Below are 27,819 nucleotides of genomic sequence, written 5' to 3'. Positions count from 1 at the left end.
AATAGCCAGTGGATGCTCCCTCCCTTTTTTTGAAGGAATAGACAATAGCAGCAAATAGTATTTATTTTAGCAGGAGCAGCCTGTTCAGTGGTTGTCCTGCTGCCCGGCCCAACAGAAAGCAATAAAAGGGTAACTTTAAAGGAAGTAACTTTGAAACATACAGAGGAGAGCCATGGGAAGGCTCCATTCTTGTTTGGACAAGCTGGTGCACATTCTTATTCTTTGTGTTCAAAAAAAGTAGCTGCAAATAAAACACTAGAATTTTTCCATTGGATAATCTGGATTTCCCTTAAGCAGTATGCACTCATGGTGTTTATATAAATCAGTAACAGGGCGACCCCTATCATTAGGAAATTCACTATTTTTAGTTTTAATATTATGGTTTTAAGGCCTTATGTCCTTTCTTAGGAGAAAGGCAGGGTAAAAATGTTTTAAATAATATAAAGTTAAATTTAAACAATAGCCAGAGAGTTACTACAGTCTGAATTTCAGGCAGCAGACACAGAGGACAGTAAAATGAGAGCCGTGCATTTATTTATTTTTCTATGGTTATAGTTTTATTGTCCATTTTGAACCAAAATGCTTGTAGGATTTTCTACATCATAAGGTGATTGGATGCTCTGCACTGTACTGGGTAGGGGGAACACCATTTGCTGCTGTTCCTCAAGCAGCAAAGTATTTTGGGCCTGCCTTGATCAATAAGGGAGTAAACAAATTTGCCTATGGAGCCATACTGTGTACTCCAAAGTACACAGGCAAGTAAGAGCAGCTTGAACTCCAAGGGTGCCTCTTGGAACCCTCTCTATATGTGCCATATGCTCTGGTGTTCTGAAATCACAAACTGGAAATTGCTACAATTTCTTGAGTTGAAGCATCTGTGTGTGGGCCATCGATGACTGTTATTGCCATCATTTCCCCTTCTCTGCAGACGCCTCCACACCAGGATGTAACACAGGGAAGGAGGAGGCAGCGGGAGGGGACATAGCTGAAGGGGACTGCTTCCACTTGCCAAATTCATCATTCTTGTTTTCTCGTTTTGGTACCAGTCCATCCTCTGTCACTGCAGAGCAGGCTCCATCACGCCGCCTTCTTTAATGTACTGGATCCAAGTTTAGCCACAGTCAGAACAGGGTAGTGGAAATCGGTAGGTCTTGTGATTAACAAAGGTGCTGTTGATTTCAGTGGGTCTACTCTGAGTGCAGCTGAAACTGGAGCTTAAAACTAAAACCTTATTGGTTCTGCTGGCTGGGGATAATGGAATACATAATCTGCCACATCTGGAGGGCACCGGGTTAGGGAAGGCTGCTTTTATCCCTACAACTCTTTCAGCCTCAGGAAACAAGCAGCTACAGTATGTGCAAAGCTGCAGCATGTGGTGTCAAGTAATTAATCAAACCATCTCCCTTCTCCCCAAGAAGCAGATAAGATAGGCTATAAACCCCGTTATCTCCTGCCAGCACTTGTTGTGCTATGGGTGACGGGATTTATACTTTTCCCAGATTGGGGGAGACTGGATGAGATTTTTTGAATGGAAACTCCAGGGAACAGGACCCCCCCAGCCATGAAGGTGATCCTGCGCGAATCTCTATCTCTCAGCCAACCTCTGCACTCCTTAGAGGAAGAACTGAATGCAATAGAAATGATAATGTTAAAAATCACATTCTCTGGGTAGGTTGGCAGTAGAATGATGCAAGCTGGTTTTATGTCAGAATTACAAGAAAGCATCAAGTAGAAAGGGGTATTCAGAAGAATATAAACTTAAAGCAGGAAAGATGAGGAGTCCCCTTCAGTTCTGTAGTATGAGCATTCCAGTTAAATATACAGTTGTTAACCTGGTTTTATATATCTATCTATCTGTTTGGGATGGTAATTACTTTGTCATCATCAGGCAGTCAGTTCCAGATAGTTTTGGAATTGGGCCAATAATGAACGAGCTGAATTAATTGCAGAAAGCGACCACTTCAAGATGTTTATGTCACCTTGGTACACACACAACTATTCTACTTTTATCTTTTGGGGGCAGGGTGCGGAAGGATGCCAGCAACAGAGAGCAAAAGTGGAAGAACAGAGGAAAATGGATGCCTGCCAAGTAGAGAGAAACATGTTGTCCATAATGGTTTATAAAGAGGATCTTCTCGCCTTATATAATCTACCAGATGTTGCTGAATTGAATTTTTCTTTTTAAGCTTCCCCAGCAACTAGTTTGTTAGTCATGGGGTAGAACCACAACAGAAAAAGAGCTAGTGGCTGTAGTAATTGAAGTATTTGGTGGGTCACAGGATAAAAGTTACTCAAATATATGAAGAAGAGCAAAAGGTAGAAACAATCATGGTCTAAATGCCTTCTCTTTGAATTTAATTTTTTTTTTATTCCTTCAAGTTTCTACAATATTTTCCAAAACATATTTTAATGATGTGCCAACCAAAGATACTAAAACAAAAATGTAAGATACTTTTCTGTATCAGTAATGTCATAATTACTATATAAAAAAGCTATGTCAGGGACATGGTGGCGTTGCGGGCTAAACCGCAGAAGCCTGTGCTGCAGGGTCAGAAGACCAAGCAGTCGTAAGATCAAATCCACGCGACAGAGTGAGCGCCCGTCACTTGTCCCAGCTCCCGCCAACCTAGCGGTTCGAAAGCATGCAAACGCAAGTAGATAAATAGGGACCACCTCGGTGGGAAGGTAACAGCGTTCCGTGTCTAAGTCACACTGGCCATGTGACCACGGAAGATTGTCTTCGGACAAAACGCTGGCTCTGTGGCTTGGAAATGGGGATGAGCACCACCCCCTAGAGTTGAACACGACTGGACAAAAATTGTCAAGGGGAACCTTTACCTTTACCTATGTCAGCTAACTTGATGGTAAGGAGAAGACTGAATTAGGATTCAGTCAATTTAAGGGGAAAAATGAGAGGAATAAAAGGAAAAAAAAGTCACGAATTAACTCAGTGATTTAGGTCTCTGGCTCTAGAGCCAGAGGCTTGGAGTTCGATTCTCCGTTGTGCGTCCCTGACAGGGGCTGGACTCGGTGATCCATACGGTCCCTTCCAGCTCTGCAGTTCTAAGATTATAAAATTAAAGGGTAGTCTATATATGTAAATTTCCATTTATTGTTCTCAGAGACGGGAACCAAAAATTGCAAATGTTTTCCATTTTAAATGTACCACCTTATAATGTGTCATTGAAGATCTCATAGTGGGGAACCTGTAGCCCTCCAGATGTTGTTCGACTCTAGTCCCCATCCGTCTCAGCCAGTGTGAGAAATTAGTCTTTAATCTGTTTATTGAGGGATACAGAAGGCTGATGAGGGACCTGAAACAGAGGGAATGAAGTACCCTTTCACCAAGTATAAGATACATGATAATTTAGCAGCTTTACTACCTGCAGTGCTGCAAATTAAAACCAAACAAGGTTTATCATGTCCTAATCCTGCTGAAACCAGTGCTGGTTATGCCTACCAGTCCCTTTGATTTCAATGGGTTCAAAAGTATGACTGGCTTCTTCTTCTAGACCCAAGCCACTATCACCTGTGTCGTAAAAAAAGAAAGCCAGTTTTCCACAAGTGCTTCTAGCTCCATAATTGGTGCTACTAAACAGGGAACCACATTTCTTGGACCTCTCTTTCCTATCCCATTCTCTAGTCAACAGAGCTAAGTAGACCATAACCTTTGAAGGTTTATGTTATAATAGACATGATTGTCCTCAAAGCACTGCTCTTTCTTCTTCTTGAAATAAGGCTGTGATTCCTGGCAGCCCCTGTTGGGTTGGTTGAGTTCCTTTCATCCATTACCAGTTCCATAAGTGAGGACAAAAAGGTTTGCAACAAAACAAGATTTATTAAAACAGGAAAGGGTTCATATCAACATCAACAACACTGAACAGTCCTGAACTAGTTTCCAACACTGCTCGGGCTTAAAGTTTTGAGTCCTTCACTTCTGAGTCTTTTAGCCCCCATGGTTACAACCAACAAAAGGGTTCTCAGTCTCAACCTTTCCAGTAGGCTTGTCTCAATTGGCCTGCACAAGGGGATGTGCAACAGGGATGCCTTATAAGCACATGCTGCAAAAGTGTCTCTCTGATTCTTCTCTGGGTATCCAAAGCTGGAATTCTCCATATACATACAGTATATATCCGCAGTTCTCTGGTGGATCATGGCTGTCTTGGATCGCAATGTACAAATGGTAGGATTCTTCCTTGGGGTCTTCCACAGCATCACTCCAGATATCCTCTTCTCTTCACTCCTCTTCTCCTCCCCTTGCCCAAAGTTCCCAGTTTGCACAGATTGGTCTCTACCTTACCTTTATCCTCACTTCTTCCTTCTTCCTCCTATGTTGTCTCTAAACCCTCTTTTATAGTCTTCCTCCCCCAAGGGGTCTCCTCCTCTAGTGGTCACTCTCTTATTCCCAGATTTTCTCCTTTTCCCAAGCTTTTTCTTTTTCTTTCCACATCACTGCTGGATCCTTCTTTGCTATCCCATTCTCTAGTCAACAGAGTTAAGCCCTTGTTGAGCTTCTGGATGTAGTCCCTCTTTTTTATCACCAAGACCTTCTTGGCTTTCTGGTTCTCCTGGTGTGTGTGTGTGTGTCATACTTCAGCATAGTTTCTTCCAAGTCAACAAGAGCGCTCGTAGTGGAGAACTCAGTGCAACAAAGTTGAGACATCCCACTGACAGGGGCCTCTGTGTCACTGTTTCCATCCTTACACGGATTAACTCCAGTACATGATGAGAAATAAGCAGAAGATTGAAGAATTACGCTGCAGTATTTTTTCTCCCGCCTTTTAACTGTTCTGCCGTTTTGCAAGATTAAGAGCAACACCAACCTGTTCAAAGGGCTGCATCACCATCTACTGCTCTGGTCTGGTTATCCAACTCCTGTGAAAATGCTCCTCTCTTTAACACAAATTATAAAATGGAAGAATCTAAAGAGATCATAGTATGATACAGCTCTCTGTTTCCAGTTTATTTGCTGATTTAATTCCTTATTCAAGAAAGAATAACTGCAGAAAAATCTTTTGTGAATTTAAAATTTTTTTTAAATGCAACTATGTTTTAATGTTTTTGATTTTATTATTTATTTATATTTTATTATTTTTATTTTCCGTTCTTTTAAACTGTATCTTAATTATGTTGTTCATGTTTGTTGTAAACCACCCAGAGTAGTTTTTGACCAGATGGATAGTATAAAAATGAAATAAAATGAATAAATAAAATTTGTCCTATTCAGTAAAAATGCATTATATGGATAATTCATAACCGTACTAGTTCATTTTATTAATATAAAAGCAGGACACAAGCCATAGCACTGGCAACACAGGAAATGTTTAGATTATCCCACAGGAAATGTTTACATTGTGTTCTTCCCAAAAGCACTTGTTTACACTGCAAACGACCTCTACAGTGTGTTTAAATATATACTGAAATGGAAGGACGGTAAACCCTATGCAATCTTTAATATAGCAAAGTGTCCTTACTGTTTATTAGTGTAAAGGAAACTGCAGTATAACAACAATAGACCTCATGCTGTTCAGAACAAAGTTACTTGTTTTAGATTTTTAATTTTGTTTTTTTGCATCAGCTTCCTTCAGGAAGTCATTCAGAGCAGTTTGTATATAGCAGACAATGACCTTATTCAAATCAGTGCAACAGGTAAATGGAGAAAAATTATTTTGCAGATGGTGACAAGGAAAACAGGAAACTTCCCAAATCAGCAACATTTAAGCTACTCTCGACACTATTTTGCTATAAAATGTTTCCTATATTCAGAACAGCATACAGCTTATAGAAGAATTTCCAGCTAGAATGGCCACTGGCTATGTTGAAAGTCTGGAATTTGAAATAATAAAATAGTAGTTTTCACAACATCTGATTTTCTATATTGTCTTTCCTATGTTTATTAGACTTGTTGCTTATGAAAAACGAGATCATTAAGAAAAAATGCTTGAGAAAGAAACACCGTCTCAGCAAACCATTGCACATTATTCATTTTACTTATGGAAATGAGCATTTAATATAAGGTTTTGTTTTTGTCTGTATGTGTCAAATCTATGACTTTCCCATGTTGTACACAAATTAAAGGATGCCAAGGGAACAACAGTTTGCTATTATTCTTTTCTTCCAAATAAAATTCAGCATATTAAATACGGTTGAGTACATCCATGCATTCATGACACACCATCATTTCCCCTTGAAATCCAAAATGCCTTGAAAAAAATTATTAACATGCATAACAATTATAACGGCGTTCCATATGGTTTTGGATGAATGGATGACAATGGCTTGTCAAAAATACACCAACACAGGCATTCACTAGAAATCTCCCACCTCTGTATAATCAACATTCACACACTTTGTTTACCTTGTTGGTTTGGAAATTAATATGAGTTAAAACTTCATGTAATCCTTCAATTTCACACAATTTCTATGCAACCTTTAGGGTGAGCAGAACATAGAAAAGCCCCCTTTTTTGCTCTATAACTTCCAGAATATCCCAGCTAGCATGGCCAGTGGCTGAAAGATTCTCAGAATTACAGTTTATGTTAAAAGGTCAAGTTGCAAAGAAAATCACAATTGCAATATGTGAGGAACAATGCATGGCTTAAACCCACCTTCAGTCAAAAGGAAGTTCCATGTTCAACGGGATTTACTCCCTTTAATGTGCAGTAGAATTGGAGCTCTTGAATGAGGAACACAAGGAAAAAGACCACTCACAATGAATAAGCCCAAAGGAAAACAAGTGATTTACCAAGTGGCAGAATCCTGCAAATTTCAGGGTCCAAAAAGTTTTGTATTCGTATAAAAAAAAAATATCCTGGATCCAGGTAGCTGAAAAGCCCAGTTCCACCTCCCCAAACTGAACCATCCACTTATGGGTCACTGCGCAGCACGCACGGCTGGCATCCTGCTCATTGTGGATGTAGCCAGCTAGCACTTCTCCGCCTCCTTGTGCTGCTGGCCACTCCAGCCAGAGGGTGGGATGATGAATCTCCCCACTCAGATGATGATTGACAGAAGCACAGGGAAGCAGAGAAGTGCCAGCCAGGCTATGTCCAAGATTAGTGTGATGAGCAGGATGATGGCTATGAGTGCTGCACAGCAATCCAGGTGTGGATGGCTTGGTTTGGGGACTGGGCATCATGGCCACCTGGGTCCAGGATAATTGTATCCCATCTCTATTTGCAAAATATTTAAAAATACACTCTCTAGCTCAACAATAAACAACATGGTGCCTGCAAGTTGAGGTCTGTCATTTTAATACTCACTCCAGCTGCCACCACTGAAGTGATCCTAGTCCCAGAGCTGACACTCACAGTATGAAAATGAATGCATTTTGCTTTAAGATGGATTGGGGAACCTTAGGCTATAGGGCTGTGACCAAAGCTAAGCAATCAGGTTTGCACCTCAAGGGAGGCAAAGAGACAGCAAAAACATTTATCTGTGATGAACTCTTGCCATTCAAATGAAGATTTAAAATTTGGTAGTGAAAGTTGATGCATCTTCGCCAAATTGTTTTTTTTTTTTTTTTTTTTTTTTTTTTTTTTTTTTAGCTTTATGCTTATTTCCAGTTGCCTCCATGGACAGCATGTGGACATCAAGAGGATTTGGCTGTGTGAGCTAACAAAAAGATGCTCTACTAGACCAAACTGTGGCTACAGGCCACATTTAACCATTCCAGAGGCATTTCCTAGTTAGGAATTTCATCGTCACCTTATTTTCTCACAGACATAAGGACCGTGTCTCCTGTTTTCACAGAGAAGAGAACATCTAGTGTTTTTTTTAAAACTGCAACTTCCAAAATATCCCAGCCAGGCGGCCCATGTTGGTTGGGGGATTCTGGGAATCATAATCATAAAAAAGTAACTTTACAGCTTCCCATTCTGCAATAGGCTTGTTCAATACTGTATCCACTCTATACTTACTTAATGACTATTTAATAATACATTTAGCAGGGCTCACAGCTATACACTGTCAGGTAGGACTCTCTATCATGGTAATGCTATAGGAGAATCAAAGCACCTAAATAAAAAAGAAGAACAGAAGTGGCTTGGAGCAGTGGTTAGAGCAAGGGTAGGGAATCTTTTTCAGCCTAGGACTAGCTCCAGTTTCCTAGACATTCCCAGGGTGGCTTTGTTTTTGTAGAGGGCAGGACCAACCAGTATATTGTAGCTTACAGCTCATCCTATCAGTAATTAAGGACTTCACTAGATGAAATGCCAGTTCCATATCTGAAAAGCATTAAGGCTTAAGCTGTTTTGTAACTAGTTGTTTTGAAGATAGCATGGCTTCATTTGCACATCTGATAACTCAGACATGTAATACAGAAAGATTTGCATACCTGTAGACATAACTAATATTATAAGAAGAAATGCATGCCTGTCCTATATATGTGACCTGACCCTAAGCTTTATGAGGAGGAATTTCAATCTTTCAGAATGAAGAAAAAAAATAAAAATTGTGAAACTGCAATATGATAATGTTATGGGGGTAATGCAGAAGGGCAAGAATAGACCCTATAGCCTAAGGTTCCCCAATCAAGATTAAAGCGAACAACTCAAACTGGGAATACCTGGGTTCAAATCCACAGTCAACAATGAAATCTTCAAGAATTGAAGGAGCTGGGGAACAATGCACTGCTGATATAGTTGACTTCTATTTTTCTGCTGTTTGCACGTCGTTTGCTTTCATAATTCATCCTTTCCTTCAGTAATCCCGTGAAGACAGTCCAATTGAGAGGCGGGAAAATCCTCAGTGGAGGGAAAAACCGAAGCACCACTTAAAAAACAGAAAAGGCAACTACTTGCGCAAGGTTTTTGAGCTGATTCTTCTCCATTTGTAGAGGCAGGAGGAAAGAAATCGTTCCACTGATTCAAGGGATGTTCATGTGCTGAGAATCTGGAGGGGGGGGGCCTACTTCCTGAGACCACACAGGTCTTGCCCAAATGAAAATAAAAATAACGCCCCTCTACTTCTGGATTTGGAGGAAAGGCAAAAAAAGGTTTTAAAGGCTCAAAAAGGTCCAGAGTGGCCTGAAACTCGTTTAGGAAGTGGATCACCATTTCTGGAGACTTCCAGGAGTTACAATTCACTGTTTTTTATCCAACATGTGTACATGTAAGTGAGCGTGCCCATGTGTACGTGTACGTGTGTGTGTGTGTGTGTGTGTGTGTGTGTGTGTGTGTGTGTGTGTGTACACACAGTAAGTAGTGGGCCCACACAAAAACTACATTGCGCTCAGCAGTGACACTTTCTGGGTGTCTTGTGCTGGTCAGTCTCTCTCTCTCTCCCGCACTCCTTCTCTCCCTCTCTCTCTGCTTAAATCTACTTCACAGGATTGCTAAGAAGGGCTCAAATGAAGGTCCAAACATGTTATTTGAAAGAGACGGAGGCAATAACTGGTACCACCAGAATTCACCAAATCCTATGGCAGCCCTACAACACCACATATGGTTATGAGATGATTTTGTATATAATGTATTTGTACTCACTGGTTGTTCACATATGGGGATCATGGTATTAAAAAGAACTTCAGCTCACTTTGTATGTGAAACATTATTGTTAGAAGAAAGGTTTGGACTTCTCTGGCTTCATCATCTTCTGATTACCTTTAGAAAGGCTCAAGGGAATGAGGGAAGCAATCTATGACAAGAGTCCAAGGAGGTCCACATTGGAATGTTGTCACTTGTTAGTCCCGTCCGAAGGAGGTGGTTGTTATTTGAATCAGATGTCAGGGAATGTTTCCAGAGGAATGTCAGTCTTCCACTTCAGTTATAGGTTAGATTCTGTATTTGGCTTTCCCATGATTATTGATCACACATATGTGCTGAAGACAATAGAAATTCATTATAACCATTTGTAACAGGCAACCAATAGTGTTTATAAAAGCAAATGATGACATTTCACAACCACATTATGTGCTGAAATCACAACATGTCTATTGGCTGAACAATTCATAAAGGGCGTCAAATAGCACTGCCAGCCTGATGTCCAAGCCTGAGGAAGGAAGGACACCCCTCTTTGTACGGAACACAGAGCAACTCTGCAAAACAGTGGTGGAGCATTTACACATCTGCATTTTGCAAACGAGTTGCCAAAAGTGTGTTGGCTGAATGCTATTCAGTACTCTGTATTGGAAAAATACTATGGGTCCAAGGAGACTACAGACTATGGTCCCAGGAGAGGGAGAAGTTTATCCTGCCACTATAAGATGAGATGCCTCCTCTAGTTTGGAACAGGGGCAGCCCCTAAACATAATTCACAAAATATAAGAAACACAAAGTAGCTTTATACTGATTGGGATCCACTGATCCATCTAGCTCAGAACTGACTAACCAGTGGTTCTCAAACTGGGATCTCCAGGTGTTCTTGGATTATAATTCACAGAAGCCTTCACCACTTGCTGTGCTGGCAGGATTTCTGGGAGTTGCAGTCCAAGAACATCTGGAGACCCAAGTTTGAGAACCACTGGTGTAGACCAACTGGCAGTGGCTCTACAGTGGGGTGAGCAACATGCAACCTGCAGCCACATGTGGACCATAAAAGCCAAAGCATAGCCTTCCAGCAACGCCATACCTCTTCAAGTTGAGGGGGGGAAAGAGGGCTCAGAAAAGTCCTTGTGCACCCTTTAAGAGAAATGGGGCATTTTGCCACGTACAGTACTGACGCCCTCCCTGCATCTCTGAGACTTCCCACACAAAAAATTGGCCACTAAATGTTGAAAGAGGTCTTTTTTTCTAGATGAAAATGTTTCTAAAAGAAAAATCCTGGGTGTGGCCCTAGGGATGAACACAGAGTTTCTAGACTTGCAGGGGCGGTCCACTCCTCTTCTACTGGGTTTTACATTGGAATCTTTCCCAGCCCCACCTGGACATACCAGGGGTTTAACCCGAGAGCTTCTGGATGCAGTGTACATCCTCTGCCACTGAGCTATAACCCCAAAGATCACCTTTGAGAAAGTCACCAGTGACAGACTACAACAGCTCAGGTAGTTGTATAAAACAGAATTGATTGGGATGTCAGAATTCAAATTTCAAGCAACGATGGATTCTGTGTGTGTGTGTGTGTGTGTGTGTGTGTGTGTGTGTGTGTGTGTGTGTGTGTGTGTGTGTGTGTGTGTAAGAGAGAGAGAGAGAGAGAGAACAGGATTCAGAAAGACATAACAGTAATTACTGCCATTACAAACATAAAATGAAAACAAGATCCAAATTGGTTGGATTTCCAAGCCACATACTATGAGCACAAACTCATCAGGGCCCAAATTCTTTGGAGATACTTACATTCAGATCTCTGAAGTATTCATTGTAGTCTAAGGCATAGCCCACCACAAATAAATCTGGAATTTCAAATCCATAATCTAGAAAGGCAGAAACAAAAAGAAAGGCAATATTGTTAAAATCATACACTGTGGTATTTTCTTTTCGTAATGGTTCATTGACCTGGAAAACACATACAATAGTGAAAGCCCAGCCATTGCTGGTTTCAAGTTCTTAGATGGGAACATTTCATTAGGGCTGAAGCACAGTGTCTGATCTCTGAAATTGGAGCTGATTAGATGTACCTAATTAGGTCATATAATGGATCACCATTTGGGTACAAAGAAATTATGTTGGTCTTTTGACATACTGAAAGGGAGGAAATGTAGACCTTGCTAACTGTAGCCCAGAGCTCAGAAATAGTGGTGTTCTTGAAGTCACAGCTCAAGAAAGTAACTTATGTATGGCTTGCTTCATTCATAGACTTGTCCTCAGAGTTGTCTGCCCTCAAGAAGTTTTCAACAGCTTTAAGAAGGTACTATACTGTGCCGGAGATCTGCATTTAATATACAGCTAATTTCTGAAGCTGGTGCAGACTGTAATGACCCACAGCTGTTAAGCAAAATGCTAAGAACATTTTTGTAGCCAATGCTGAAAAAAACCATTTAAAATGTATTTACCATATAACTATGTCAATTTGAAGTTGGTTTAAGTGGTTTAACCCGACAGCCTTAGAAGCAGAACACAGCTGTGTTTTCAACACAAACAACTCAGAATCTAAGGTTTGGGATTATAAGGGACAAAACCATTTTGAAACTGTTACACAAACTTGTAGTGTGAAATTTCTCAAATAGTCCAAAATACTTCATTTAAACCTGCTGCTACTGCAATTGTGCCAGCAAGGGAGGGGCCATTTTTTTAGGCTGAGCATTCTTATCAGGGTGGCACTTTCATTGTTCAAATGCCATTCCAAGCATCATTTCTGAACAACACCCTAGTGGCTGGACCTGTTGTGTCTTGCCTGTTGAATAAAAACAGGACAATAAAACATTTGAGTTACTTCACAATAAAAAAACCGAAGAGAATCGGAAGGAGAGCACTTACAGTCAGGTCTGTACCCAACAGGTTGAGATGTTCTTTTCAGCAGCAAACTATCAGTAAACAAAGAACAAAGTGCTTTTAGGTATGCTTTTTCAAGCTAAAAAAAATAACAATCTTGTGCTTAACTAACACGTATGTATTTTCTCTTTCTTCCATTGTCTAGAAGTTTGTATAATCTGTGTCCTTACAAGTTTAACCCAGGTTTAGTGAAAGTTACTGTTTTTGGACTCCCAAAATGTCAATGGCTCCATTGGTTGGGGGACTTTAGAAACTGTAGCCCAAATAGTAACTTTTCTGCATTCTGGCTGAACCACACCCACCAGCCATTTATTGTTGTCCAATATATTCAGGAATACAGAAAATTGCCTTCAGATTGTTTCTCCTTCTCAGCTCAGTTGGCCTGGTTCTTCAGGGTCTAAGACTGAGAAAGATCTTTCTCACCGCCTACTATCGGAAATTGGAGATGCTGAAGTTCATAGCTGGAAATGTCTCCATGCAAATTCTGTACCTTGTGTCACTAAAGTATGGATGTTGCTTAAGAACCAGTCCTCCTTCCTTTAATATTCTCAGACAGATAATAAAAACAGGAGGTGTGCACAGAGCAGCAAACTATCAGTGTGTCACTATGCAAGATGGGTGCTGAGATACAGCCACCTGAAACCTCGTTGCCTGCCCACTTTCTTTTTAACTATCCCACCTCTTGCCCACTGTTTTCAGCAGAAGGTTTAATGGGGCTGCTATCCTTCCATCTGCCATTTGAGAGGTCTGAAGGGTCATCGGGGGGAAACCTCAGAAGGAGGTTTCTTTCTGCTTTCCCCCTTCTGTTCTTAGAGTCAACTGCCTCTGCAGCATGCCCATACAGAAAGCAGAAAACGTAGCACAGCTCAAAAGCAGTCTCTGCAGGGAAATACACATCAGCAATACATCCTAGTAAATATTCACAGGTTTGTACTAATGTCTCCCCTCCCATTCCAATCCCATTTACTCTTCTGGTTTCTCTCTGTTGACAGAGGGGATGTAATTTCAGTTATACTAAAGTAATTATTATTTATCACATTCTAATCCACTCGTTCAGCCAGTGAGCTCAAGATGGCATTAATGGATTCTTCCTCACTTCTTTATCCTCACAACCAAAACACATGCGAAGTAGGTGAGGCTGAAAAACAGTGAATGATCTAAGACCACCCAGAAAATGTTACGGCTGAGAAGGAAGTTGAACATGGATCTCCTAGTCCATAACATTTTAATCACTGCATCACACTGGCTAGAATGGTGAGGACTTATATTGAGTCAGAACAATGTTTCACCTAATCTGTCTTGAGTCTTACAATAGACCTCCAACATCTTTGGCAAAAAGCTGCCCCAGCAAAACCTCCTGAGCAGTTGTTGTTTAGTCGTTTAATCGTGTCCTACTCTTTGTGACCTCATGGACCAAAGCATGCCAGTCCCTCCTGTCTTCCACTGCTTCCCATTTGAGTTTGGTCAAATTCATGTTGGTAGCTTCAATGACACTGTCCATCCATCTCATCCTCTGTTGTCCCCTTCTCCTCTTGCCTTCACACTTTCCCAACATCAGGGTCTTTTCCAGGGAGCCTTCTCTTCTCATGAGAAGAGCAGAGTTTGGACCAATTGCCTTTCGGGACTACAGTTTCCCAGATTCTTCTAACCAGCCTGACTGCAGCTGGGAGATTTGGGGAGATATGGTCTCAAAAAGTTTAAAATCTGCTCCTGGAATCCTTACAGCTGAAAGGTCCAGGGACTGAACCTCTGATCCTTTGTACACAAGCCATAAACTTGAACCCTGACTTGTCATAGCTTCCCAGGTGGTACACTGACCTTGCCACCTTAACCATTCTGGGCTTGCATTTTTCAATGTAGTCAAGGAGAGCTCTCATTGTCCGACCAGTTCCAATGATATCCTTTGCAAAGTGTGAGAAGTAAAAGAAAAAGTTAACAAACAATTGGAAAAACCATGTAAGATTAGCACCATTCCATTGTTCTAATGTCTTGGAGAAAGGATTATGTTTTGTTCCTTTTGCACTGCCAGCATAAACAAAACAACAACAACAATAAAAACAATACAAATAAAAACAGCAGTATGTCTATGTATGCAGAAGTATTCTCTGAAAAACTACAACAAACATTTCTCTCACTTGAAATTAATTCAAGTACAGCTAAAAAAGCATCAATATTTGAGTGTCAAACTGAAGCAACTTTAAAAACACATTTTGGGGGTTTCTGCTGACTTCACAAGATTCTTTGCATACCTGCACCTACATATATAACATAATACAAGATATCTGTATGAACTAGCCCTCTCTTTTATAGGATATGCAAAAATATGAACTTACCTCCACAATTAATACATTCTGAAATAAAATGTAAAAAGGGAGAAAGACAGTAAATTAAATAGAAAGTAAAGAATCAGTAATAAAGCAACAGTGAACTGCAAACTTTTGCGTACTCTCCACCTTTCTGACAGATCAGGGGAAGGGCAGGGACATGGACATCAGGTCAAGAGATAGCTTATAATGGTTACATTTTTGAACTACAGCTCCCAAAATACCCCAGCCAGCATGGAATTCTCAGCATTGAAACACAAAACATCTTGGAGGATAAAAGATTAAAACTACAGTACTAAGTAACCCTGCCCCCCCCCCCAAATTGCTACTGTGAAGTTGATTTAGATCCTGTCTTGTTTTGAAGATGGTAACCATTTCTCGCTAATTCCCAAACTGAGAAGCTTAGGATAAATGAAGCTGCCCACTTGAAAAAACTGCTTTTTGGACAAAACCTCACAGAATCCCCCATCAGTATGAAGGCTGTTGCAAAACTAATTTCTTGGGCTATAATTCCCAGCATCTTGGCCAGCATGGGCAGTCTATTTCATATTTTATAGAAATATATTTTTTAAAAAATCTTTTCCACAGTATGCTGGGGTGATGATGATGAAAAATTACCCGGCACAGTCAATCAAGAATATAAAAACACTGACTAGTGTTATACAACAGTTACCAGTTTTAATCAAAACCAAAGTACAGGTATCTGTTATATATTGACGTAGTATTCTTTTCTTAATATTGCCATTTTTCCAGCTCTGGTGATGTTATTTCTGAAATCTGCAACTGATGATGATTTCCAAGCTTTGGCAACTCTTACAATCAGTTCATTACAGGAACAAAGATGGCTTGACTCAGGTGTAACAATAAATAGTGGTTTATCATTACCAGAGCAAGCAAGCTTAAGGGAAGAAAACTGAAAGCCTGTCATAATTGACTAGCATTTGTACTATTAGCATTTTCAGTTATCTCCTAAACAAAGGGTGATTTCAAACCAGTACCAAACTTTTATTCTGGTTCAGATTCAGATACAATGGGAAGTTGTGATTAATGGAGTTTTTTTAAAACATATTTATCCTGCTCTGCCATTTAATAAAAGTGCAAGACAGCCAACAACAAATAACGCAATCCACAACAGAAAATTGTAAAGAATAAGCAGTCAACTCCATAAAATCCTTTGAAAAACCAGATAAGAACAGATAAAAAGTTTTAAACAGCAGCCAGAGAATAACATAATTATTATTTTAAAAATCCAGAATAAAAAGGAACAGCGGCAGAGAACAACAAATCAACTACGTAGGCTAAATGCTTGTTAAAACAAAAATAAATTTGCCTGCTAACAAATCTCAAATAAAGCTTGGGCACAGCTACTAAAAAGGACATTTCTTCAAGTTCTATGTTTCTGCCAAATACTTGTGAGATGTTGGTGGAGGAGAAGAGGTCTTTTGACCTCGACAGAGGATTTTAGCCATCAGGGAGCCCAGTCTCCTTTAGGTAATCTTGATGCCAAGCTGCGCGGTTCTTTACAGGGCATAACCAATACTCTGAATTATGCCTTGACAAGGAATGGTAGCCAGGGTAGCTGTTAACCAGGGAGTAAAGTGCTCCCTTTAAGTGGCCCCAGTCAATAGCCTGACTACAGCATTCTGAACAGTGGACTTCCTGCATTGGCAAGAGGTTGAGCTACAGCTACGCTTGGGAAATTTTCCTACTCTTCCATTCTATAATTCTACTGTAATTATTTTTAGAAATGCTTTTAAGTGTTTATGTTAGAAGGATTGTTCTTTTTTAATTGCAGTATTAAAATGCCATGTCACCTCCTCTTTGCCAGCTCATGTTAGCACTGTGGTTCTAAGGGGAAGCTAAAATGAGTCAGCAAATGAATATTATAATTCTATTCCATTACAATACTAATTCAAGACATTGACATTTGGTAGCTTCTCCTACACAGCCAAACACATAAAGCTATACTGGACATGGCTAGTTATAGAAGTCAAGAGATTTCATTAGATCATATCATGATAAACTTTTCTGAAAATTTTAAATTTAGGTTCATTATTTGGGAGGGATTCATCACTGAAGATACAGCAGAGTCCTGTAGCATCTTAAAGGTTCCCCTTGACAATTTTTGTCCAGTCGTGTTCGACTCTAGGGGGCGGTGCTCATCCCCGTTTCCAAGCCACAGAGCCAGCGTTTTGTCCAAAGACAATCTTCCATGGTCACATGGCCAGTGCGACTTAGACACAGAACGCTGTTACCTTCCCACTGAGGTGGTCCCTATTTATCTACTTGCATTTGCATGCTTTCGAACCGCTAGGTTAGCAGGAGACCTGTAGCATCTTAAAGAGCAACAAATTCATTATAGCATAAAGTTTCAAGAATTATGTCCCTCTTCATTGGGGGATGAAGCATAGTAGGACTGTATAGTAGGACAGGGGATTGGTTCCAAGCCCCTCTCCATGAATGCTGAAAAACATGGAAGTATCAAATGCTACATGTTGCATGGTCTCAGGCTTTCCCTAGTGGCCAGTTCTGGTATACCCACCCTATTTAAATGGGTATTTCTGGGTTTTTTAAATTTAGTATTTCAGCTAGCATGTAAGTGAATCAGCAGATACTGATCTCACGGATGGGGTGGGGGGTCCTACTGTAATGAAGTGTTACTTCAAGTATTTGCAAAAGCAGATGATATTTTTATTAGAACCCTAAATCAAACAGCTTTCAACGTTTATCTGTCTTCCTCTGGCTGTACATTAAGATTTTGTGGATAGTGCAGAAAAAAGATATATAAGCATCTCCGAGTCCCAAAAAAATCCATGACAGATGAATGTGCCAGACGTGCTTCTCAAGGTGAGGTCAAACACAAGCTGCAAATGCCATTGAGGGTTGCACTTTCAAACTCCATCCCAGATAGCATTTGGCTTCATTTCTTCTTCCAACTCTTCAAACCAAAAATCTACTAAATGATATGCATTTAACCCCTGTCCCCCTTGCCTTCTTATGAAACTCAAGGTTCCTATTTGGCCATGGAAAAGGTAGAATGTGGTTACACCATGAAAACAAATCAGTAACTGGATCGGAGTCTTTGAAATTGGGTGCATAGCTTCTTAAAATATTCTGGCCCTCTTTAACTCTGAAGAGCACCAACTCCGGATAGGCTGTGGATGTTTGCAAAGAGTCAAGGAATCAACCTTGCAAGATTTGATCTGCCTCAAACCACTGTCAAATTATAGGTCCCATTTGTATCCACACACTCGACTCCATAGGAATCATGCATGCATGGCTTTGCAATGGTGCAAAAACACTGATACAAGGTATGGATCCTTATGGTTCCATATGATTTTTATGTTGGGCCATCCATCCCCAAGCCACTGTCCAATTTGTGGGCATAGATAGTGCCTAGGACTGGAGACTGGATAGGGGGATGGGATGATCCTACATAAAATCATCTGGACCATGAGGATCCATGCCTGAGATCCATGTTTTTATCCCACTGCAAAGACAGCTCTTCGCTCCTTACTTAGGCTACACATCTCACCCATCTTTGCCTCCAAACCTGCACCTTAGGCGTTCTCACTTGCCTCCCTCACATACTTTGCTAATTTACGAGGCATTCTCACATATCCCAAAATGACTGACTTCACAAACAAGTTAAATTAAATGACCCTCTTGCCTCCCAGTAAAATACCTCACTTTCCAACAAACAAACAAACAAACAAACAAAAAAAAACCACGCTTCCAGGGTGGGGGATGGGTAATCCAACCTTCCACATGCATCATGCAGTCACCCTTAAAAATTATTTAAAACATGCTAAACCTAATTCCAGGGACATGGTGGTGCTGCGGGTTAAACCGCAGAAGCCTCTGTGCTGCAAGGTCAGAAAACCTGCAGTCATAGGATCGAATCCACGCGACTGAGTGAGCCCCCATCGCTTGTCCCAGCTCCCGCCAACCTAGCGGTTCGAAAGCATGCAAAATATAAAAATGCGAGTAGGTACCACCTCGGTGAGAAGGTAAACGGTGTTCCATGTCTAGTCACACTGGCCACGTGACCACGGAGGATTGTCTGCAGACAAACGCTAGCTCTATGGGTTGGAAACGGAGATGAGCACCGCTGCCTAGAGTCGGACACGACTGGACAAATTGTCAAGGGGAACCTTTACCTTTACTAAACCTAATTCCAACATGTTTTTCTTACTGAAAGGTAAAGGTAAAGGTTCCCCTTGACAATTTTTGTCCAGTTGTGTTCGACTCTGGGGGGTGGTGCTCATCCCCGTTTCCAAGCCATAGAGCCAGCCTTTTGTCCGAAGACAGTTTCCGTGGTCACATGGCCAGTGCGACTTAGACACGGAACGCTGTTACCTTCCCACCAAGGTGGTCCCTATTTATCTACTTGCATTTGCATGCTTTCAAACTGCTAGGTTGACGGGAGCTGGGACAAGCGGCAGGCGCTCACTCCGTCACGTGGATTCGATCTTACAGCTGAAGATCTACAGACCTTAAAGCACAGAGGCTTCTGCGGTTTAACCTGCAGCACCACCACATCCCTTTTTCTTACTGTAACCATGCTCATAATAGAGAACAGTGACAAGCCTCCATCAGAGAACTGGGACTACTCACTAGGAGAAGCCATCTGAAGCCAAATCAATAGTACTGCCTAGTGGATGTAAGCAAATATTTTCTTCAGTTTGCAGACCTGTCTGGCTAATGTTAAAATTAATTTCTTCTACCTAGGTTCTTTTCTTCCATGGTTTTAAGTGGGGCAAGCCAATAGCTTGCAACCAGGCCAAGAGCTGGAAGGAAGAAGGAACTAGGAGAGTTCCAGATGGAACCCAAGCCATTAACTAGCTTCTAGAATGTGATTATATAAAAGAGATGGCTGCACATATAGCCAACTTGGACTTCCTACCTGTTATCACCTTGGCTATGAAGATTACAACTGATGGAACAGTAAGTGTAACAATATTTAAAACACCATAGTTTGCCCACGCCTCTTTTTTTCCTTAGGAAGATTAATTGGAACCTAAATTAGATCCTGGATGGAATAAAAGCTAATAGTGGTAAGAAAAATAATAATAATAATAATAATAATTTATTGTCATTGTAAGTATATACACATACAACGAAATTCACAACGAAAAGAACCAATGTGGGCATAGTTTGCAGCACAGCAGATTTATACAGCCCCCATCCTGACCACCAGAATTTTCCATCTTTCCCTCTCCTCCCCCACCCCCAGTCAAGCCATCCGTGAGGGGTGTAAAAAGTTAGGGCAGCTTTAAATTAGGCTATAGGCTGTATGAGATTAGATCCAGGATAACACATCCTTTACTGAATTGAAGGTCCTCATCCCATTGATTTCTCATTTCTACATGGCTAATTAGGCAAAGTTGGGGGGGGGGGAGGACTTGAGTAAGACTAATATCCATGTCAAACTACCTTGCATTAAAAGCATGTTTCAACTACTGCACTTACAAAGGGCATGTCCTTTCTCCACCACAAGAGGTCATGGGGGGAAATACCAAGGAAACAGCAGTTATGGGGCAAACAATCAGTGGTGAAAGATTATTGGAGCTGTAGTTGAACTAAAAAGCTGAAGGCTCATAACTTCCGCATCCCTGCTCTGCAGAACGCTAACGGTTGAGCTAATAAAAGCTAAGATTCTGATTAATTTGAAGACCAGCAGGTTTTTCCACATGAAGTTAAACTCCCAAATTAGCTTTTCAAGAACAAAAAAAGATAATATGTTTGGTTAATATTTAGCTGCATACAGCTTTCAGTTTCCTAATATATCTCAAAATGTGGCTTTAAGCCTCTTTTAGATTGAATGTGAAAAGGCTCTTCCCCACTAAAAAATATCTAGATTTACCTAATCCTGTCAACTGGGATTATACAAGTCATCTTTAAGCAAAGATGAAAATAAACACATACGGTTTATAAATGCAGTTCTGTTTGAGACAATTTTTTAAAAAGGTTGCTATGTTTAACACCGCGGGTATTTATAATAAAATTGGTAAATTTACATAACCTTTGTGAGGACACCCATAATGCCGTTAGTTACAAAGAAGGCACATAATCAGAGCTTGGAAAAAAAATTACAGGCTGTCTTTCAGCTTGCATAATATGTTCATTTTTGTCCCTGCGCCCATCATGATAACACAGAGTTGCTCTTTTCTCTCCTTCACTATTTCAAAAAGGTAAATAAATCTTGTATGCAATATTGTGTGCTTACTTGGGAGTAAACTCGAATGAGCACAGATTGTACTTGCAGTTCTGTGCATTTACTTAGTGGTAAGCCCTATGGAATTAAGAGGAAGGTACTGTACATCCAAACAGACATGCCTAGAGATGCACTTTAAGCCTGTAGTTGTAACCTCTATGAACTATTTGGTTCAGCCCAATGACTAGGGAAATCTTAGGCAGATGCTGTGATACAAGATTTGAGCTGAGAATGTGAAGGAGCTGCCGGTTCCCTGGAGAAGGATAAGGCCCTTGCCACCTTGGTGGAGGTAGTAGAATTTCAATATGTTGTGCAGGAGGGGCACAGGAAGGGTGAATCCAGGTAGTGATCTCATATATTTACATTTGCAATTTATTTTAGGGTTTCTGGATAGCTCCTTTGGTTGAGAGATCTGGCTGCAGAGCCAGTGGTTGGAGTTTGATTTCCCATTGTGTCTCCTGAGAAAAGAGCCAGATGCCGGTGTGGCCCTGGGCAAACTGCACAATCCTAGGATGCCCCCAGAAGAAGGGAATGGTAAACTACTTATCTACCCAGAAAACTCCAGAAAGAGTCACAATAACTTGAAATTGATTTGACGGCATGCCCTTATGATGATTAATGACTACTGTATTTGGAGCTGATTTGTTTATACTGTGGACATCCTACCTCTGTCAATAAATACATTTAGCACTTTGTTCTTATACAGTGGACCCTTGACTTACAGACGGCTTGACTTACAGACTTTTTGAGTTACAGACTTCTCTGGCCGCAAAATTTAGGTTTGACTTGCAGCCTGAGATTTGACTTACAGACCAGAAAAAAACCAAAATGGAACAAAAACGGCCTGTTACGGGATTAATCGGTTTTCAATGCACTGTAGGTCAATGGAGACTTGACCTACAGACTTTTTGACTTGAGAACCGCCTTCCAATACGGATTAAGTTCTCAAGTCAAGACCCCACTGTATGGCTTCAAAGAGATATCTGTAGCCTTCCTTGTTTCTACAAGCAAGTCCTGCTCTGGTGCTGGTGCCGTAGTTCCCAACCTTGGGATCCCAGGTGTTCTTGGACTACAACTCTCAGAAATCCTGGCCACCACAACTAGTGGTGAAGGCATCGGTGAGTTTTAGTCCAAGAACATATGGTGACCAAGGGTTGGGAACCACTGTGCTGGTGAAAATAACTTGCGAATGTAGAAACTGTAGCATTCCGTTTGGGTATGAGTTGATATCACTGTTGTTATTATTTGTTTTATATATATATATAAAGAAAAACATTTTTGTAAATGTGTTTGCAGTACCCATTTAAAAATATGCACAGCCATGTATACACTTCTATCCAGAAGAACGGTCAATGTATCTATGTGCCTTATTTCCAGTTAAAAGTTGCACAGATTTGTGCTTTATGCCAGAATTCCTCCACGTTATAATCCAGAATCAATCTGTCAAAGAACCTGGGTCCCAATACAACAGAATGAATAAACAATTTTTTTTTAGTTTTTATGGGAAGGACACTTACTTGTTTAAAACCATTTTGTTGTTATAGTTATTTGCTTTAATGGCTAAGGACATAAATATTGCAGTAGTACTGTATTGTTAGAAAGAAACACTAATGAATAAAAGCAGTAATTCCCATTGAAAGTTAGAACTGTGAAATATAAATGTTGTTTCCATGGTAATTATAAGATATGAAATTAAGTTTAATAGAGTGGAGTTGCGTTATTGGGAATATTATTGCTATAACTATCTCTGTTGATCCAAAAATAGTAATGTTATTTTTGCATGGTATGGAAACCCTATATTCCACTAGACTACTATTGCCAGTGGTACAGGTATCACTAGTTGAAAACTATTGGTTTCACTAATAAAAACTTTAATTTTAATCAGTAATAACACATTTACTTAGCTATTTTAGGGACCAGTTTGTTGAAAGAAATATGTAAAACATGAACAAAAAATAAACCCCTAAGGGGATTTTTAATTTGTTCTTGCTGTGGTGGCTTTCTAGAGAATGGGCAAAAAATTGCTGATTTCCCTTCTGAAAGAGTAGCCCAAATTTCTCTTACTTAGCTATGCTGGCATGGCACAAACAGCATGATATTTGAAGGCAAATTGCCCCAAGTTAAGAAACCACCAGAGACATTATGAGTTGCATAATGGTTGTATGGTGCAGCGTGTAACTGATAATGTCTATGGTTATTTCTTCATTTGGGGCAATTTGTTAAACATCTGCAGATTTGAGTTTTTGGACTGCAACTCCCAGAATTCTGCCTGAGGAGTTCTTGGGGATTCTGGGAGCTGTGGTCCAATTAAGGGAGGTGCTATCTGGAGAATTCAGGCACTGCAGTGCAAAAACATAAGTCTATATACATTTGCAACCTGTCTCCAAAAGTTACACTATTTGAGTCTCTAAGCAAGAGGCAGCTTCTTAAAAAATAAAACTTTATTTTCATTTTCAGTCTGAAGAAGTGGATTTATACAAGGAAGTTCACATTAAAATATAGCAGCTAATATTTAAGATACCACATGTTTTTTTACTTTTTTCCCTTTCTTTTGGTTTTGCCTAACATTACAAAAAATTGTGATATTACCTTTCCTTCTCCCAGTAATTTGTTGAGATTTTGGTAATTTTATTTAAAAGGAAGTTAATAATTAAGGAAAGAGAACATGATTAATTAACTAAAAAAACCTTTAATGAGTTAACAGCTCTATTTCTAATGTAAAATAATTACACAAGAAGTGAAAATAGATCTTAATGCTGTCTTCCCCAAATGCATCCCAAGGCTTGCTATTGTGAATATTTTGTCCCCACACACCATCTGCCCTCTTTACTCTTCAAGTAATGCTTTGCATGGTAATGTTTGGATTAAAAGAATCTCGTCCCTGAACAAAAAAAATCTCTATTTGTTGCAAAATGAGTAGTATATTCAAGCAGAACTTAGGGAATTGGGGGGGGAGAGAGATACTCATCAGCTTTTCAGCTTTATAAATACTTGAAATAAAATATTTATTGTTAAGTATTCAAACATCTTTTATAAATTCATCATTGTCAATATTGGTGTAATAATAAACAGTTAGGTCTAAAAGAGATCAAGGCTGCATTCAGCCACCACAAAAAAAAAACATCGTTTATAATGACAGGAACAAGATTGTATGAGCCCTGAGTTCCCAAGTTCCCATTTCTCTTTATCTGCCAGGGCTACAAAGAAGAGTTTGGAAAAATTCATTTCCAATTGTTATTAAGTGCGTCTTGTTTAGCTTGAAACCAACAAACTGTGGTTAACCTTAACTATGATTTGTCTGAAAACAGAACTTGGACTGGCCTTTCAAAAATTGAACTTGTCACACTGCTCATTCCTTTGCTGAAATCATTTTGGTTGTTCCATGTGCTAAACTAATCTGCTGTGTGGTGTGCTTTTAGCATGTTGTGTTACCATTAGAGATGGGGGTATTCATATACAAATACGAATATCCCCCCACAGGTGCAGATAATGAAGATCCAGCCCCCTGGGGTCAGACTGACCACTGCTGCTGCAAGCCCCGCGGTGCCTTCCTATTTCTCCATTGCTCGTGATGGATTAGCCACTCTTCAACCTGGCAAAGAGGCTCGTTCGTCATCCCACCTTCTGCCAGGAGTGGTTAATCTATCGCGAGGAATACCCCCATCTCTAGTTACCATTACCAGCAGCCTGATGAGTAGGCTTTTTTGAGAGAGATCCACTGCAACAGATACTGCATGGCAACCTTGGATTTCTGATGTCCCTTTAACAGCACTTTATTTTAACAATTTACAAACCTTTCCAGCCAGCTTTGAAAAATCATCTCCACCTATGATCTGGGTGTCTTGTGTGGATTGGTCATTCTGAAAAAGAAAAACATGCAACATTTTATTTACTTTTTCATTATGGAAAAGGGGGAAATGGGTTTTGGTCTTTCACAGAAGTATATGTTATCCTTTTCTGGGATTGACAACTTATTTTTTGGAGGAAACAGGACAATTTTGGTCTTTTTTATGTCTCTGAAACAAACTCTCTTCCAACAACATATATAGCTTTCAGTTTTATAAATTTACCATATTTTTTCCACAAAGAAACATCTGTCAGCATGTCCTGGAAAATGCCACTGTTACATGATGACAACCATTTTCTGTGACTACTGTGGCACTGCTACTTTTTTCTCTAATACCATAGTATTTGAATGCATACGGCACTGTGACACCGTAGTATCTAATTATAATTCACAGTGAAAAAAAAACTTCATGGTAAAGTCCATATAAAAGTGTGATATGTAGGCAAACTTTCAGAACTGATAATACAACAAAAAGAAAAAAGGAAGAAAAGACGAAAAGAAAGATCTCCTTAAGATGGGAAAAGTAACAGAACACTAGGGGATAACTGGCTGAGAAAACCATGTAGGTTTTTCTTATCCTTCCAAAATGGGGGGAAAAATAAAGTTTTCTTGATAAAAAGAGAAATATAAAACTCTCCTTTTGAGACAAGAGTCTTCCTGACCTAGAGGGTTAAAAGAAGAATAATTAACACAGGGAAATTTGTGAAAAGATCTTTGTTCATCTCTTCAAGATGAAGAGATGAACAAAGCCAGATCCCATTCAAAGACTTTGAAGTACATTTGCTTTGCATTTCAACATTGTTGGCTACAGCAACAACTCTGCTGCTGGCAAAGAAATGGGAAAGTGATTCCAAGAGTCTTTTAAAGGACAGGATTATACTAGCCATTAAGAGATACTAAGGACTGTATTGTTGTGCACTGCCTGCTACTGGGGAAACGGCTATGCAATTCCCTGTATAGATATTTGCAAACTGGAGCCAAAGAAGAATATTTCCTTGCAATGGAATGAGCAGATGTGCAAATGAAAATAAAGTACCCTCATGTACACGGTATTAACTATCTTCACATAAAGCTTTATGCCATGAAATATGTATCTAGAATACTGTATATTGATGTTTATTACATTTTACGTACCTCAGATTTTTTCGTGTTTTGCTCCCCTACCCCTATGTCAAAATATTAAATACTTAGTAATGTAGAAATCATATATTTAACCCAAACTTGGAAAAATTCCTCCTTGGGAGATGAAAATCCCAATATGATGCAGCCAGCACGGCTGCTGCCCAACATATAGCTTTTCCAAGCTCTGTTTTCCAACTTCTCCATAAATGCCAGCTTAGAAAGACAAATCTTCTTAAGCCGGACCGGCGATCCACGTAACTTTCTCGAGCATTACAGAAGCTAAATAAGCAGCTCCTTTTGTTGACTTCCTATCTCAGCTAAACGCTCTATGTTGCTGTTTCTCATTATACATTGTTTATTGTCTTCTGGCCAGGTTTCAAGCCATTTAGCAGGGTTTTGATCCAAGACTCGTCACAATTCTATGATGCAAATGGAAGAAATTGCTGTCAAGAAACATCTCATGTTTCGAGTATTCTCAGAACTCCAGAAAGCAGGCAGCTAATAACTGCAGAAATACAAAAGTCTGACCCACTAGGTCAGTTGGGACCTTGACCTCTGGGCTTCAGTTCTACCTTAGATATTGTCAGCTAACCCTATGGGTCAATCAGGAACCCCCTAAGCCTATATTAAAATCTGATATTTAAAGAACTGTCTCAAACCAGCTGGGAGAAGCTACTGAGTATACCTGTCCCAATATTTCTGCCATGTGACAAACTATCTGGCCACATAGTCTATTGTCTACCTTCTGCATCTGAACCTCATACTCTGTCAGAAATATCTCTCCCCATTTCATGCAGTATGTGCTTCTGAGCTTAGCTGAGATTTTACAGATATTCTGCTGCAACCCAACGATGGGTAGCCAGGGTTGATATTCCATTTCCTCAGCGTTTATAATGACAGAACCTCTGTACAAATAATTATCTGCTTGTGGGGCTCCTGTGCCTTTAATACTAGATGACAAATCCAAACCCAATAGGTAAAGTGGCCCTTTCCCCGAATCTCCATGGTGTTGGAAAGTTGCAGAGGCTACAGGTCTATATAGTTGAGAAGCATTTAGCACGACCCTGACTGCTACCAAAAAGGCAATACTAATTCTGGTAGAAGCTGGTGCATATAGGGCAGGATATACAGAACAGCCTAGCAAGATCTGCCCTACTAATTCCACTACATAGTATATTTTGTCAAACCTACAGTTCAATGCATTCCAATGGGGCGGGGGAAAATTCACCAAAAATTAACAAAGACTCAGAACAAAGCCAAATTAAGTTTGCAAAGGTTTTACAAGGTGCACTAACGATTCCAAGCATTTTAAACAGTTTTTGAACATTTTAAGACACACTTAAAATAGCGAAAATGGACATCGCTAAGCGAAACAGGGGGGACCTAAACTGTCATCGCTAAGCAAAGCAAGGTCCCGAACATCGCTATGCGAAATTTCCCCATAGGAAACATCGCTAAACAGAGCGTAAGATTGCTCCAAAAACCTCATCGCTAAGTGAATACATCGTTAAATGAGGCAATCACTAAGCGAGGCACCACTGTACCTGGAAGGACTTCCTACACCCATGCAAAGCTACTTATCCATTGCACGTGTCATTTGAGGGCTTCTACCACAGTATTCGAAGAGGAACGTGGTGGTGCTGCGGTCTAAACCGCAGAAGCCCTTGCTGCAGGGTCAGAAGACCAGCAGTCGCAAGATCAAATCCACGTGACGGAGTGAGCGTTCGTCGCTTGTCCCAGCTCCTCCCAACCTAGCGGTTCGAAAGCATGCAAATGCGAGTAGATAAATAGGGACCACCTCAGTGGCCACGTGACCACGGAAGATTGTCTTTAGACAAATGCTGGCTCTATGGCTTGGAAACGGGGATGAGCACCGCCTTCTAGAGTCAAACACGACTGGACAAAAATTGTCAAGGGGAACCTTTACCTTTACCTTACCAC

At 40.2% G+C, this 27,819-nt stretch overlaps 1 protein-coding gene across 1 annotated transcript in view; it reads right to left on the bottom strand.

Moving 5' to 3' along the window:
* Positions 1-3,818: 3,818 nt before the first annotated feature.
* Positions 3,819-27,819, bottom strand: part of PRTFDC1 (phosphoribosyl transferase domain containing 1) — a 51,927-nt gene continuing 27,926 nt past the window's right edge. Inside the window, exons 4-9 of the mRNA XM_020801542.3 lie at positions 24,704-24,769; positions 14,702-14,719; positions 14,187-14,269; positions 12,354-12,400; positions 11,274-11,350; positions 3,819-9,820 (exon numbers count right to left, since the gene is read on the bottom strand). Of these exons, the coding sequence (XP_020657201.1) occupies positions 9,773-9,820; positions 11,274-11,350; positions 12,354-12,400; positions 14,187-14,269; positions 14,702-14,719; positions 24,704-24,769 (339 nt within the window). The 3' untranslated portion in view covers positions 3,819-9,772. The remainder of the gene's footprint in view (positions 9,821-11,273; positions 11,351-12,353; positions 12,401-14,186; positions 14,270-14,701; positions 14,720-24,703; positions 24,770-27,819) is intronic.

This window comes from Pogona vitticeps, chromosome 6 (assembly GCF_051106095.1).
Source record: "Pogona vitticeps strain Pit_001003342236 chromosome 6, PviZW2.1, whole genome shotgun sequence".
NCBI classification, from domain to species: domain Eukaryota; kingdom Metazoa; phylum Chordata; class Lepidosauria; order Squamata; family Agamidae; genus Pogona; species Pogona vitticeps.
Note: the sequence above shows the minus strand (reverse complement) of the source record. Positions and strands in the feature narration are given on the sequence as shown.